Below are 16,232 nucleotides of genomic sequence, written 5' to 3'. Positions count from 1 at the left end.
GGTATTGCTGGATGATCGGGTCATCAGGATGGAGCGGGGAATCCTGTTGCGCAGTGTGCAGCGCAAAGATGCTGGCTTCTACTATTGCCATGCAACGGAGCATGGCTTTACCCAGGGTCTGCTGCGCCTCCAGCTTGAAGTGATCTTTGCCCAGCAGGCTGACTCTCTCTCCCTCTCTTGGGAAGAAGAATCCACACAACCTTTCCACCGCAAACTTTGGTATCAAGATTTCTTACAATTGGTGGATCACCCCAATCTCAGCACCGTGGACCAGGTGTGCGAGCAGCTATGGAGCCGCAAGAGCCACCAGCCCAAGAAAAAGCCACCTCCGTTGCCTCCTTTATTTAACATCAAGTCTAAAGGCCAGAAATGGAAACATCTGGAGGAAAAGCGGAAAGGCCGCAGCCGAAGAACGCATGAAGTGCCCCGTGCAGAAAGGGCTCCTCGGAGCACAGATATCTGGTGACTTTGCATAAGACGCACTAATACAAATTTCTGTGCTGGGAAGAGCCAGGGAAGGGCCAGGGTGGGAGTGTGGGAATAGGGATGGTAGGAGAGAAAGAGCAGGATCTTTTATGGCTTCTGTGGTTGGGTGGAAAGAACATCCTTGCACACCAGTCCCGTACTCCTGATTGCTGCTTCTCCTGTAGTTTGTAGGGGGTGATTTTGGTGTGATTTTTCACTAGCCCGAGACCCTTCCTAGTAGCACAGCTGCTACTCTTCAAAATCTCGACAGAGAGAGCAACAGAACCTGGGGAAATGGGGGAAGATCTGCACTCCTGACCTGTCCATAATACATAACCAAAGACGAGGGTAGCAGCCTCCAAGGACCAAATGCACCAGAGGCCTCATCCTGAACATCCTTGACCAGTGAGAAGAAAACCAGGCACTGGGAAACACAGTTCTTTTCTGCAAGGATCCAGTGCTGCCAAACGGTTACCAAGGGACCTCTTAGTGCTCTTTGTTTTCTGGAGCTTCCACTGATATTCCGTCATCGTCTGACAAGGAGAGCGCTTGGGCACCTCTCACAATGTAATCTGTCTAAACCCTGGAGCGCGATGTTAGCCTTCTTTCCTCTCGCTTCCTTATCCAAGCGTAACTGTGCTTAAGAGGCCCCAGTGGGCTCTGTCTCCAGAAAGAGCAACGCAACCACAGATGTATTTATTAACAGACTGTTGACTGATGAATGTAGTCCAGCCCTGAGTGGCCATCACTGTTCTCTGTTCTTGCCCAGAGGACTTTTCTGACTAAGATTTTCTGGGCATAAACTTGTATGAGAAGTTTCAAGCTGTTGTGGTGATGGTGATGTGAAAGCAGAGGAAACAAGCAGCAGAAATTGCCCTACCCCCATCTGCATTTAGTCAAGGCCCCAGAGGATTTTTCACTAGCCTGAGACCCTTTCTAGCGAAAGAGCAGTCCAAGGGAGATCCTTGCTATGAGCCACAGTTATGGGGATACTATCTTGTTCTGGAAAGCATGCATCACTGGTGGGATTCAAAAATTTTCTACTACTGATTCTGTGGGCGTGGCTTGGTGGGCGTGGCAAGGGAAGGTTCCTGCAAAATCCCCAATCCCTCCCAATCAACTGGGACTCGGAAGGCAGAGAATAGATGGGGGCGGGGCCAGTCAGAGGTGGTATTTACCGGTTCTCCGGACTATTCAAAATTTCCACTACCGGTTCTCCTGAACTGGTCAGAACCTGCTGAATGCCACCTCTGGTGCAGGAATTGGACCTTGATTAGCAATTGATCGTGATCATTTTGGTATACAATTCAAAACAGCTGCCCTGAACATCTTCCACCAATATTTGACATTTGACTCCTGTGTCAATCTGGTTGGGGATGGGAGCTGCTAGCCACCAAAGCTCAACTGTAATTCTGGAGGGGGGGAGTCTGATGCCACCAAGAGCTCATTTGGATCATTTCCAAGCCTATTTTGGAGCAATTTATGTGGCACTCAGAAAGTTCATACCATTCTCAGCCTATCAGCAAACATGGAATAATCAGCCTTTCCAAAAAAAAAAAAAGAAGCCCTGATCATTCTTTTGTTTGTTATTCTGTACAAAAGCAAACTTTAAGGTGCAGGTACTGATGTGAAATAGCAAGCTGGATTGGGCTGAGATCTGAGGAACAAGCCTGGAATACTCCAAGTGCATTGGAATTGGGTAGAGAATAAATTTTGCAAGTGGGGGAGGGAGGAAAGGAGAAAGAAAAAGAGAGGGAGGTATAAGCAGTTTCTCTGGTGTGCAGTTTCAAAGCAGTGTCAAAGGTTGTGAATATCCCTATCTAATCTAAATGAGACTGGAATGAACAATCCCAAGGAAGGTGTGGGGAGTGAGTGACAGTGACATCATGCTTGCCTCGGTGGCAGTTTATAGGCATTAAAATGCCCTTGTATTTTGTGTAACAATGCAATGCTAATTTCTAAATCCAGTTTCTCAACTTTACATTCTTGGGTTAAGCTGCCCCTAAATTGTCCCATAAGTGGGAAAAAATTGAGATGATCAGGCCATCTGAAGCTTTGACGAGTCCAGAGACAATAGAAAGGTTTTTTTATAATTATTTATTTCACCTTTTATTCCTTTTCAGAGACTTCTGCTGCTGTGTCTCAAAGCATTTCCACTCAACTATGTAGTCTGAAAAAATATTGTACATAAAATGTTTGGAAGTTGGCACAAATCTCAGATATTCTAAAAATTGCTGTGGTTTGGGTTTTTCTTTCTCTCGTACAGTTTCTTTTTTCTTTTTAATGAAGTTGTTTTGCAATGAAGTAAAGTGTTATAATAATGCTTTAAATGATGAGACACAAACTGCAAATAGGACTTAAATGTATTTTGAAAACAGAAATGATTCCAAGAATTATTAGTCGTGTTAAATAATAATGCTGTGTAACTGCAGTTCTTTACTGCTAATGTCAAACACAATTCAGAAATACAATTTTCTTAGTGATTTGGGAAAATATCTCTCTTAATCCTCATGGCTCCTGGATCATCTTTTAAAAAAAAATGCTAGTCTCAGGTTCGGAAGAACTTTAACCCTGGAAGAGTTAGTGACTAAGGTGGTTGTGAAAATGAATGAAGCGACAGAAGAAAAGAAGAAATAAATCTGTTTCAACACTGTTGCAGTCCTTGTAGCCTTACAGGAAAAAAACGAGTTTCTGGAATAGTTTTCCAGAAAAAAAGATTAACCACTCTCCATTTCATAATGCCGTGTGAGTGCTGATTTTTTTCTACCAGTTCTCATTCAATTTTATAAAATTAGTTGTTATTTCATCTTTTTAAAGGGAGTACAAAACTTGTTCTTGAATGTCCTGTACACACACACCACACACACATACCACAATCTTTCCAAGGTTCTGCAACTCCGATGGACTTTTATACTTCAACTTAATTGTAAGAAAAGATGTCCCCAAGAGGCTTTGCGCATAGCAATGCCATTTCCCTTGCTGTCCTTGAGATATGATTGGGAAAATTTCTCCTTCCCCAGGACTGTAATTTTGGAGGGATTTTGAAATGCCTTTGGACCCAACTCTAAATACTGAGGTCAGATTCTTGGTGGCTTCACCAAGCAATGGAAACTGGACCAGGGAGCAGAAAGGAGGTGCTAGCCAAGACAGAGGTGCATCATGTGATAAGATCTTCCCAGTACCGACAGATTCTGTCCCAGGTAGAAAAGTTCATCTGGTCAACTTTTAGAAATAAAATGGAAGGAAGAATGACACCAGTTTTGCCCGGAAAATTACCTTAGGAGGAAGAGTTGTCTTGACCTACACGTTGCTTTGGAATGTTAAGTTCTTCTGTATAGCCACAATGCAACCATATCCACAGGGTTCAGCCTCACATTTATTGCATGATAGGTTTTGTCCAAGAGACATCTCAAAAATAGGCAGAGGCATGGCTGGATATACAGAATTGAGACTTTTCCACAATTTAATTACTTTGATGAGAATCATTACATATATATTTCCTTCTGTCTCCTACCACTAGGAATTGAAATGAGATATTGAGTCTGATGAGATAAATTATATCTAATATCTCAGGGTATCATGTCTGGGATCAGCCTCTTGTGTTTTGTACATAGTCTACACGTACCAGGCCAATTGGTGCCTTGTATGGGGGCTAACTAGAGATCCTGTGAGGCGCTTCGCCCGCCCAGTTCGCTGTTCTCTTAGGTATTTGCTAAGGAGCGGAGCGTTTCCAGGGCACTGAAAATCCCCTCCAACCCGTTGGCTTCGCGGGTTTCCTCATTCTAGCCTCTAGTGAGACTCGAGACCTTTCGTTTCCTACATTTCCATTAGGAACGGATCTCAGGATTTTATTTTAATTTAAAAGTCAGCCGGGGGCCTCTAATTTATCAAATTAAAGACACACCCAGCAATGGGAAGGGCGCACGGCTGCCATCCTTCTTGTCGCACACCATGCTGCAAATGGGAACCCAGTGGATCCAGTAGATTCCGAGCTGCCAAAGTTCGACGATCCAACTGCAGAGGTTCGGCTGAGCAACCTGGTTCTTTTCCTTGAGTCGCGGGTGGGGATGGAGGAGGGGGGGGGAGGCGCTGCAATCCGCTAGGACGGTGTTTCTCAACCTTGGCAACTTGAAGATGTCTGGACTTCAACTCCCAGAATTCCCCAGCCAGCGAATGCATAACACTGCGCTAGGACTTGGCGTTCTAAATTTCTGTTTCAAGCACAGGGGTGACCCTAATCGCGATAGGATTGTTGGTTCCTGAGAATCCCAGCTATATTAACTAATTTGTTTGGCACTTCTTGTCAATATATTTTTCTTTTGAGACCACTGGCTCTTTCTCTGTCTTGGGGACGACGACGATGGGAGCGGTAGTCCTAGCATCTGAATGCGAGATGCGTTTGGGAAATCTGAAAGCTCTTCATTCGCGTCGCTTGAACTTTCTGCGAACTAGACATTCTAGGATCTAAGCGGAAAGGGTGAGTCTCCAAAGACTCACCTATCCTCGCTTGGAGGATTCCCGGCCTTTCACCCCCTCGTTCAACCTGACTTTCGTTTTCCGCACTTTAGTTTCGAGCAGGAAGAAATGAAACCTCTACGCCCTGATATTGACTCCGATCTCGGCCGTTTAAGGTAGTCTATGAAAGTACTTTAAGGACCCCCGAAAACTTGGTATATATTTAGAGTTAGAGAACCTCGATTAGCAAGAACAATAAATAAAAAGTTATTTATACATTGTGTTCTGTTAAAAGCATTCCAGTATTTTTTATAATGGTTACCATGAAGGGTGGAAGTTTTTCCAACATAGACAAGCATTTGTTTTGTTGTACTCAGATACAAAATACTCTCTTGCTGCTTCCCATTCATTAGTTTCACAATGTCAAAATTATTGTTTTTATTTCAGCCCAGCTTTTATATACGTTATTTGAAAGTACACGTCTGAGAAATCTGACTCTACTGTGCACAGTCTAGTCCACCTTAAGAGCTTGTGTAGTGACATCAGAGAGAGGCAATAAGATAAATAGACTCCTGCCGCTCATCCCTGTAGCACAAATGGAGTGTCAGACAGAGAGAATGGAGCTGTATTCCATCCCCTCTAAAAGGCTTGATGACTATATTGGTACGAACCTCCTTCCCAGCGAGGAGTTTAAAAAGAATGTCGGTGATGCTGTCAACAGAATCTGTTCTTTCCTGAAAGAAAACTGGGAACTGGACAAGGATGCCAGTGTGATTAAGACAATAAAGGTGAGCTTTGCTTGGTCTAACTAACCCAACTCTTAGTAAGATAATGTTTTTTTAAAGTTTTTTTTTATACCATTACATAACCAACACTATTTTGTATTATTCAATATTATATCAATTCAATATTATGTCAGCCCCCAAAAGCTATCATTGGCTCTTCTGCTCTCCATGCACCATATTTATACCCTATCCATCGCTTTCTTGCCTCTTCACCCTCTCTCCTCCTCCCTACCTCCTTTCTTTCCTCTGTCATCTTTCTCTTCTCTACTTCCCCTTCTTCTCTCCTTCTCCTCTCTCCTCTTTCCACTCCTTCTTTCTCTCCTCCTCTTCCCCCCTCCCCCACCTTCTCTCCTAACCCTCTCTTCTTCCTCTTGTTTCTCTTCTCTCTTCCACACTCTTCATCTCATTTGCATGGTGTATTTCACCATCTGAGCGGGCTCCATTTAATGTTGATGGTGTTAGTAATTTCATTTCAAGATAATGTTTCAGATAGAGGGGCACTGGTTCTTTTAGGCCATTGTGCCAACTTCGTTAAGGGTACCAAGTTCCAGTCTAGTCTCCTTCCAGACTGTGAGTTCAAATATGTGACGACTGCCTTAATAGATGTGGGTGCTGAAGTTGGAAATAAATGCTACACTTCGTGCCAGTGTGGTCATGTCCTTGATAGACCCTCAGGAATTGGCATGAATGCTGGTTCAGAGGAAAAGATGGGTGGGAACAAGAACACTACTTGCTGTAAAGATTATAAAGAGGCCTCCTGGAGGTGTTACATTATATGCAGTGACCCTGAAACTTGACATTAACCATATTCTAATCTAACTCAACATTAATCATATTCTAATGAAAGATATTGGCCAAACTATGGATTGATCCAGTCAAATGCCTAGGTAACTTTTATCTGATGTGAAGGACCCAATTATTGCACAAGGAAGGGAAACTGCAAAACCTGTTTATTCTGTACAATCAGGGTGCAGGTGTCAGGGTTCCAAGTAACGCCCCCCAACAAAAGAAGACTCCGAGGCTTGAAGTTCCTCAAAGTTCCATTTTATTAGAAACGTCATGTTGGCACATCTGAGAAAACCCGAATTTGAAAGGTCTGAGTTGTCCTCACTCAAATGAAAGTCCAAGTCCCTGCCCAGCACCCACATGTCCATCACATGGCCCAATCAGGAACCATCCCAACTGGAGATGCCTCCCAGTCATACCTCTCCAGGTGCAGGGCAAGACGTCCCTGGCTGTCTGAAAAAGGAATGTTTTATGATTATATATATCTCCCATACTCCATATAAGCCCCCCTCCCTTTCCCCCACAGCATTGGATGTGGCAGGCCTGAAGGCCAGAGGCGGTATTCAGCAGGTTCTGACCAGTTCTGGCGAACTGGTAGTGGAATTTTTCAGTAGTTCAGAGAACTGGTAAATATCACCTCTGACTGGCCCCGCCCGCATCTATTCTCTTCCTCCTGAGTCCCAGCTGATTGGGAGGAAATGGGGATTTTGCAGTAACCTTCCCCTGGTATTGGGTGGGGATGGAGATTTTAGAGTATCCTTCCCCTGCCACGCTCACCAAGCTATGCCCACAGAACCAATAGTAAAAAAAAAAAAATTGAATCCCACCACTGCTGAAGGCCCAATGCAAAAGATGGCTTCCAGGCGTGACAGTAGGCGTTTCTCCTTTGTCTTAGAATTGGTGAGATATTTGCTGTTTCAAGTGACCAAATGATGAGAGAGTGAACATTTGCCTTTTTTTTTTAATAGGCTGGCTCTACAGGAAAAGGAACAACTTTGGATAAGAGTTCCGATGTTGATCTGGTTATCTTCCTGAACGCCTTCTCCAGCTTCCAGGATCAAGCAGAGAAGCGTGAATATGTGATCCAGGACATTGAAAGGGAATTAAATAGGTTTATCCAGACACTTGCTTACAAAGTTGACATCTCCCCACTGAGGAAGGGAACACGCTCACTCCAACTCTCCATCCAGGCAAAAAAGAAGAAAGAGTCGGTAGAAGTGGACATCCTCCCAGCATATGATGTTTTAGGTGAGGAATCTAGTCAAACACTTTCCTATTAATTCTGATATAGGGTAAGCATAGGAACCTTCACCATGACTATAGAGAACCAGTCATGGATCCTTATATTCCACATGCATCAGGAGGGCCTTCCAATGGAGATTTGTGCTTATTACCCCACATCAGACAACAACTATGATGTTTACATGGGACTTTCCTAGGAAACTCAGAATTTTAACTGATCCAAAATGTAGAGAATTGATTAATAATAATGGGAAATAGGTTTTGCAGTGTTTGAGATATGCTGAGATGTCTCCCTTGGTGACCAATATGCTTCCAAGCCTAATTCAAGATCCTGCTTTTAAAGCTGTACATGTTTTAGCCCTTATGTTCCTGCTGGATCATCTGTAGAATCAATCTGCCCTAACTATGTGAAATAAATAGGTTGTTTCTTGATGCCTTCTTGGTAGCAAGTCCACACATTATGAAATACCTCTCCCCTCCAAGAAAGAGGAAGCCCCACAGTTCTAATAGAACATCTTATTCCAATAGCGTAGAAAGAAGGGAGACCAACTTGAATATTCAGAAAAATATTATATAAACAAAGTTAAGAGAAGTATTCCTTAAGTTCTTGAAAGAGAGACAATATTAAGAAGCAGCTCTGGATCCCTAGGGTATAAGAGAGAGAGGCATGGGAAGCTTCAGGCTTGCAAGATTTTGTTATGATAGCCTATGTCAGTTAAGTATAATGTTGGTTTCCATGTGGAATCTGTTTTGTGAACTGGCCATTCTTGAAGGGTTGACATCAGTCTTGCAAATCTCATTGTGCTTCAGGGCGAAGTCATTCAGAAATGGGGATGGACATGACAGTTGTTGATGACCTTATAAATTCATGATAGAATAACAGAGCATGATATCACACAAAAAATTTGTGATGGTGTGTTCCTCTCCCATCCTAGGTCAGATAACTGATACATATATCCCACCTACGAAGGTCTATATCGATCTAATTGAGGCCAACGGACAGCCAGGGGAGTTCAATACTTCCTTCACAGAGCTTCAGAGGAATTTTGTGAAACATTGTCCACCAAAGCTCAAAGGACTGCTACGACTAGTCAAGCACTGGTACAAAGAAATCAAGAAGGTGAGCTGTTATGGGGTGGGGGGGGGGGAAGGCTAGAAAAGTAACAGGAGGAAACAACCAATCAATGTTCTTTTGCATGTTAAATTACTTAATAGTTTTAAGTGTTTTTTTTAAATAATATGCATTGATGGTAGTTTTTATTTTTCATCCACCAGAGTCACCTTGTGTGAAGTAGATCTCTCCATATAAATTTGATAGATAAATAAAATTTGATAGATTTATTACATATTTCATAAACAACTGCTCAGTTGTCCAGTTATTTATTTGACATCCTATCCCTTTGCCCAGCTTTTCTGGGCAAAGTAAGGGGTTACTTTGTAGGGGTTAAGCCTTAACCCCACAATAATGGTAAGGATCAAGTGTTATTGCGGTCCTCCGTTTGTCTTCTCCCAAAGGGAAGTCAAGAATCAATACTAGTTTCCCCTATTCCCTATATCAATACTAGTTTTCCCTTGGGTCTGGATGTCCTGGGAAAATATTCAGAGAGATGGATATAAAGCCAACACATCTGACTTTGGATTCTATTGGCTGGAGCCAGAATTGGCCAACTTGCAGTAGTATTCAAAATATTGGACCAGATAGGACCAGTTAGATTCGGATTCAATTCTTTTTTTAGGAAGAAACCTTGAAAAGCATCCGGGGGGGGGGAGCTGATGCAGAGGAAATAATGCATCTACTGAAATTGGCTGAGTTCTCCCAAGTTTATTGAAACTTAGCGTCAAGCAATCAGCAGCAATGCTGTTTTATGCCAAAGCTCAGGACAAGTTAACTGAATGTAGTAAGTTTCCAATGGGCTTAATGCAGTGGTGGTTATTATTATTTCTTTAAACCTACCATTTCAGAAAGAAAATGGCCTCATGATCGTATTTTTTTCCCTAGCAATCCAGCCCATTCTTCAAATTGCCCCCCAAATTTGCCCTGGAATTGCTTACCATTTATGCTTGGGAAGAAGAGCATAAAGGAAAAGAGAAATTCGACACAGCAGAAGGATTATGCACAGTAATGAAACTGATCACTCAGTACCAGGATCTCTGCCTCTTTTGGACTAAATACTACACTCTTGATGATTCCAAAGTGGGGCTCCACGTGAAAGGAAAATTGAGGGAGCCACGGTAAGGATAATACTTCTTTCTTCTTGTCTTTTCTTACATAAGCTTTCATTCAGTTGGGTACAGTGATAAGCAGACTGTATTTCTCTTGTATTACCTGTTAAATCTTAATTGCACAAATGTAACCTACATGTTGTAGCAATCTTCTATTTTGCTTGAATATTTTGGGGCAAGAAAAATATACTTATTACTTTTTGCCACTTAGAGAGAACTGCTTTCCCACTAACTCAAAGTAGGAGTAAATGAAAGAGGCAGAAGAGTAAAATTTCTCTTCTTCCTACTGCTAGAGACTATGGAACTTTTGACTTAGGACTCTATAGCTGATATTCAGTAAACAAAAGGCAAATATAAACATCACTCATATTGTCATTGTCACATTTAGATTGCCCTGTAGTTACTATGTACAGTACAGGTATTTGATTGGTATAAGTTAGGGAAGGAAAACATATTAAAACAACATATTGAAAAGTGGAATCTACTTGGCATACACCACACTGGAGTAACATGTTTTTTAAGTTCTTGTAATAATTGGTTGTGCATTTCTCCTGTGAGTGTATGTTACACTTTGTAATTTTTTTTTAAAAAAGTATGCGTTTGTTTTGCAGTCCTGTGATTATCGATCCAGCAGATCCGACAGCAAATGTTGCCAAAGCCAGCCTGGAAGCCTGGGATCTATTGGCCCAGAAAGCTTCTGATTGCCTGAAACAGTCTTGTTGCATGAAGGATGAGCAACCTATCAAACCCTGGAATGTGCAGGTAGTGTGAATTTGTCATTATATTTCTAATAGGCAATTTTAAAAAATCCATAAATTTGAAGTCTTGGGATATTTCAGGTCTGTATAATGTTTACAGGTGCATTGCGCAAAGATTCTGAAACCTTACAGGAGTCAATGTCTTTAAAATGAAATGGGTTTCTTATTGGCTTTCTCTAGTTGAACCACTGAATATAGTTTTAAACTGGATAACTACATCATATTAGAGTTCTGCATTTAACTGTGGTGTGTTGAATTCTGGGAGTTGAAGTCCACAAGTCTTAAAGTTGCCAAGTTTGGAAATCCAAACTTGCTAAACCATAATGGCTGAGAGCCTTGGACAAATCCAGCTTAAACAGGAGTTTCCTTAAGCAGCTTTCTCATCACTCAGGTCCAAGAGAAGCACTTCAGGGTTATTCTTGCTTACTTCCAAGTGGGGAATCAGCAGATTGGTGGGTTCCTACCAATCCGGACTAGTTCAGCTGAACCAGTGGTAACTTGGTGGCCTGCATCGCTGAAACCAGCAGTGACCCAGGCCTGACATGCTCCCGAACCAGTTCTCCCAGCAGTGCCTTAAATCCACCTGTTGAGTCCTTTGCAGGGACCCGGCATCAGCAGATGATGTTGTTTGATAGGGTTATCATCTCAGGATGTAAGCTGTTCCAAATTAAGCTGCCTTTTGCAATTGACTGATGGTGATTTTTGTCAATGCCAATGGAGTTTAAGTGATGCCCCATATGTTTTGGGGTTGCACCTACTATTGGTACTATTTTAGATTTCTTTTGCCACAGTTGTTTTATTTGCAGGTCTTTTGTGTGTGATTTTTTTCCAGTTCTTTCTTATCTCTTCTGCTGCTCTTCTTACTGCAATGTACAGTATCCAGACTTTTTTGTCTTACCAACAATAGTTTAGTCTGGGTTCTTATGTGGCAGGTGCCTGTCTGTTTGGATTCTAAAGTCCCACAGTATTTAACTTTTTTATTTTCTACTATTTTGCCTATTTTATGATCCCATCAGTTCCTGCTCGCATGCAGGAATTATTATTATTTTATATAATAATATATGATTATTATTTTATCCCACCTCTTTAATAATATGTAACTCAAGGAACGAGGCAAGCATACCTAATACTCCTGCCATCCTGCTAAGTGGGTTGTGCTGAGAAAGTGACTGGCCCAAAGTCCTCAGCCAGCTTTCATGCCTAAGGGAAGCTCAGAATTGATGGTTGTACCTAATGCTAGACAACCTATGACCTCTTGGGCCATCCTTTGCGAGGAAGGTAATGCGGTGTGATGTAAGAATAATAATAGTAAATCAAAATTTACCTACCAGGAGAGATAAACAGAATGACCACAAGTAGCCAAAGGAGCAGCGGCAGTGGGAGCAATTCCCAACCTCCTGCCAGATTCCCCATTGGGAAACTGGAAGGAGTGTTGGAAATCATGAGTGTGTGACCATGGCTGACTGCAGTGGAGCTACAGCACCCAGAACTTTGATGAGTTTCCCCTCCCCTCTCGACTGGTATGGCTGTGTGATTTTCGTGTATTTTAATTATGTGTATTGTTGTTTATGTTCCCTTTCCCCCCTGAGTTGTTCGCCGCCCTGAGTCCCTCCTGGAGAAGGGCGGCATACAAATAAACCAAATACAATATAGCAATATAGCAGTAGACTTATATACCGCTTCATAGGCCTTTCAGGCCTCTCTAAGCGGTTTACAGGGAGTCAGCATATTTCCCCCAACAATCTGGGTCCTCATTTTACCCACCTCGGAAGGATGGAAGGCTGAGTCAACCCTGAGCCGGTGAGATTTGAACCGCTGACCTGCTGATCTAGCAGTAGCCTGCAGTGCTGCATTTAACCACTGCGCCACCTTGGCTCAATACAACACAATACAACTTTGCCAATACAACTGATCAGAAGATCTGGGAACTTTCAATGCCATGGGAGTAATGGTCCTAGATTTCATACACATTCTGTGGATTTTAGGTACTGTGATTGAAAAATCATTATGCTATGATTGTTAATTGAAAGTTACCAACAAAAAAAAAACCCAAGAGTTTTATCTATAAATAATATATAGGCATTATACATTATTGATTTATTATATGTTACTGGTAGAACAGTTACGTTCATAAATGATGTTTAATCTTTTGGTCAATTGTTTCACCTTTTTCTTTTAGCCAACCCGAAACATTGAGGTGACAGTGATACAACATACAGGACCACCTACCTATATATCATGCAACCCTTTTGTACCTATCAAGAGGATCAAGGAGCAGTTTGGGGAAAAAGGGCATATCTGTGAGCTATATTGGGGGGAAACTCTGCAAGGAAGTACAGTCTTGCAGAATGATAAAAGATTGGCAGATTATGGGATATTCTTTAATACTACTTTCCAGCTACTTGATAGTACATCTCAAACGATGGACATTTTTGTGAAAGACTACAATACCAATACCAAACGTTACACGGTGAGCTCCAGTGAAACTGTCCTGGGCCTGAAAAGGATGATTGAAGCCGACAAACGTATACCAGTAAATGATCAACGCCTGACCTACCAGGATAAAGAGTTGGAAGATGTAAAGACACTTGCCTACTACAAAATTAGAAGCAATGACACTGTCAACCTGCTTTTGAGGCTTAGAGGTGGACATTGGAATGGAATGGAATAGAATAGAATAGAATAGAATTATTCATTAATTTAGTCACTTCATCAGAGTAAAAATATAAAACCAATACAAATACACAAGTAGATACAATGTAAATTGTCACCCCTAGAGTTAACCCCAATCTGATCTAAAAATTCCATCCTGTTCAAAATGGGCTTTGCATTTTAAGAACAGGAAGAATGCCTAAAGCTCCGGGCACATACTTATGAGCTATTCCTACATACCGAGTGTTGGTGTTTCTCCTCCTTAACCTGCAATGAAATTATCATGTTATTTTTCATATTTTAAGTCATGTGATTTCCCAGTGTGGCCAGAATTTTTTAGATACAGAAGACCCAAAACCTTAGAAGGCACCAGATTCTAGAAAGCTGTTTTAAGATCTTGGCATTGTATCCATGACAAGATTAACCAGATCAATTAGGGCAGGGTTATCAAACTTGAGGCCTATAGGCCAGATGGGTCACACACTGGCCACATCCATCCCCAATTTAGCGAAGGGGGAAAAAGTCACACTATGTCACGTGACGACAAAGTGATGTTGCGAGTTTGACACTCTGGATTAAGTGCATCACAAGAACTCTTAAGAAAAAGGGTTAATTGAGGCAGCCAGCTAATTCACAGGAAATTAAAATTACAGGTAATCCTTGTTTAATGACCAAAGTTGAGACCAGCAATTTGGTTGTTAAGTGAAGGGGTCACTAAGTGACTATGAGGGTGCTTATGATCTTACTTTAGATTTCCATTCCTTTCCAGCATGTAAAGGTTCTAAAATCTGAGGATTGGTTGCAAAGTTACTTTTTCATCACTATTCTAACTGGTCACTGTATGAGACGGCTCTTAAACAAGGACTATCTATATCACTACATACATCTAGAACTGCACACAGAGTTAAAGTAACTGCCCAACCGGTATTTGGTTTCTAAGACCTTAATACCATGCATTAAAGAAGTACATATTATTTCAATGACTTATACAGATCATAATCAAGTTTTAATAACATGGAATGCTGAAGAAAAATACTTTTCAGATAGAAGATGAATGATGCTAACCTACAAAAAGAGGAATCAAACTTGTTGAAAATGCATAGGATGCCAGAAACCTCTCATTCTACCATTTGGGAAACAAATAAAGTATATAAACTGAATACGTCAAAAAACTAAAATACAACAAAGAAAGAACAATTAGATGTTAAAATAAGAGAATTGGGACAAAAGGATAAAAGTAACTTAGAATTAACAAGAAAGAATGGATCAAACAACTGCAAAAAAAATAGCACCTATGTTTTTTAGAAATGGAAGAATATGGAAAAATGGCGCTGGAATTAGAAATGGAATAAGTGTTAATTAGAAGAATGTAGTTAAATTGAATATGCAAATAAAACAGGAAAATGTTTGCATATAAGTCGGAAAAATCAAATATCTATGTACTTTTTTCAAGCAGGTCCTTTCTCTTCTTTTCTCTTTATATTCACAGATAACTTGAGTAATTCAGTGGAGATTTGGTGTTAAGTTTAAAGATTAAAAGCATGTTTCATGTAAAATAATTCAGTGCATTTTGGAACTAATGTTCCGGCAGGCATGGGGCTGTTGACCTCATTGTTGATTAGAATGAATGTATGTGGTGTTGTGATTTTAAACTCTCTTTTTTTCCCTCTTTTTTCTTTCTTTTTTTTGTAAGCCGCCCGGAGTCCTTCGGGATTGGGTGGCATATAAATTTTGATAATAAATAAATAAATAAAATAAATATTTAGATTTATAATTTAAGCAATTCTATGCTAAGCTACACCGATATATCCCAAACCAGATTTCAGATGTACTTATTACAAATGAGAAGCTAATCTTGGTTTCTTCTTATAAAACATCATTATACTTTCCCAACTTTAAGATTTACTAATGTCTGTCATAAATGTTTGCTGTAATTATATATAGTTTTTAATGCTTAGGAAAATACTAGTATTAGTGATTTGAGCAACATGTAAAATAAAGAACATTTGATCTTGTCCATTTCAATTCCGCTGTGAATCTGGAAAAGAAATTTAGCTAATAATTGCAATTGACCTACTATGAAATACAAAGAAATTTGTTAAGTTTTAAAGTGTCGAGTTACCTATCATAATGATATTGTAGTTGTGCAATTCTCTCATGAAAATATAGATCATTTTATTTTATACAATGAAATCACTGCAAGTAGCCACAAGGTGGTGTAAGAACATCACTAAAATAGTTTAAATGACTAAAGAGTGTAGTGGCCATATTTAAATTTTGATTTTATTATGAAGCAATTTTAGTTTCATAATAAATAACTGATACACAATAAATCACTTGAAGACTAAAAAAAATGATAGTATAGTATAGTGTAGTGTAGTGTAGTGTAGTGTAGTGTAGTGTAGTGTAGTGTAGTGTAGTATAGTATAGTATAGTATAGTATAGTATAGTATAGTATAGTATAGTAGTATATTTGGAGTTTTTTTTATTCAATCTACATGGTCAATCATAATGTTGTTTAGCCAAGTTAAAATTACCATTCATTTCCCTCAAATAACTCTACATCCACTTTATTAAAAAAAGACAAAAGGCAGGGATTTTTTTAAAGTCTTCAAATAGTACTTTTCTCAGGAAATTGAATCATTACAACGCTTAAGTTAGGCATGCTGTGCTTATGACTGAAAAAAATATTGATTTTCATATGAAACAAGGATTATATATTTATTACTTCATAAAGGGCTGCAGCATAAATAGTGGCCTATTCAGAATTCAAGCCATTTGGGAAATCCTTACCCCTGCAGGCAAACATAAACTGTCATTCAGCAGCAAATTAGCATGCCCTGTCTTTGCTTTGTTTTCTGGGGAG

At 40.4% G+C, this 16,232-nt stretch overlaps 2 protein-coding genes across 3 annotated transcripts in view; both read left to right on the top strand.

The window, feature by feature from the left end:
- The window catches only part of SEMA3B (semaphorin 3B), a 62,995-nt gene extending 60,025 nt beyond the window's left edge, over positions 1–2,970 (top strand). For both annotated transcript variants that reach the window (XM_087709260.1, XM_087709261.1), the window contains one exon: positions 2–2,970. In XM_087709260.1, the coding sequence (XP_087565386.1) occupies positions 2–466 (465 nt within the window). In that variant the 3' untranslated portion in view covers positions 467–2,970. The remainder of the gene's footprint in view (position 1) is intronic.
- Positions 2,971–5,368: 2,398 nt separating this feature from the next.
- OASL (2'-5'-oligoadenylate synthetase like) lies at positions 5,369–15,391 on the top strand. Its single transcript, XM_014061574.2, has 6 exons — positions 5,369–5,708; positions 7,460–7,739; positions 8,669–8,853; positions 9,733–9,965; positions 10,568–10,718; positions 12,894–15,391. The coding sequence occupies exons 1-6, from the start codon at positions 5,517–5,519 to the stop codon at positions 13,383–13,385; spliced, it is 1,533 nt and encodes a 510-aa protein (XP_013917049.2). The 5' UTR covers positions 5,369–5,516; the 3' UTR covers positions 13,386–15,391.
- Positions 15,392–16,232: the final 841 nt, after the last annotated feature.

This window comes from Thamnophis sirtalis, unplaced genomic scaffold, assembly GCF_051295495.1.
Source record: "Thamnophis sirtalis isolate CommonGarterSnake01/CBP01778 unplaced genomic scaffold, rThaSir2_p1.2 scaffold_3, whole genome shotgun sequence".
NCBI classification, from domain to species: domain Eukaryota; kingdom Metazoa; phylum Chordata; class Lepidosauria; order Squamata; family Natricidae; genus Thamnophis; species Thamnophis sirtalis.
Note: the sequence above shows the minus strand (reverse complement) of the source record. Positions and strands in the feature narration are given on the sequence as shown.

Coding starts and splice junctions, on each gene's coding strand:
- OASL (XM_014061574.2), top strand. CDS start 5,517: ATGGAGTGTCAGACAGAGAGAATGGAGCTGTATTCCATCCCCTCTAAA. Junction 5,709..7,459: donor GTGTGATTAAGACAATAAAG/GTGAGCTTTGCT, acceptor TTTTTTTAATAG/GCTGGCTCTACAGGAAAAGG. Junction 7,740..8,668: donor CCCAGCATATGATGTTTTAG/GTGAGGAATCTA, acceptor CTCCCATCCTAG/GTCAGATAACTGATACATAT.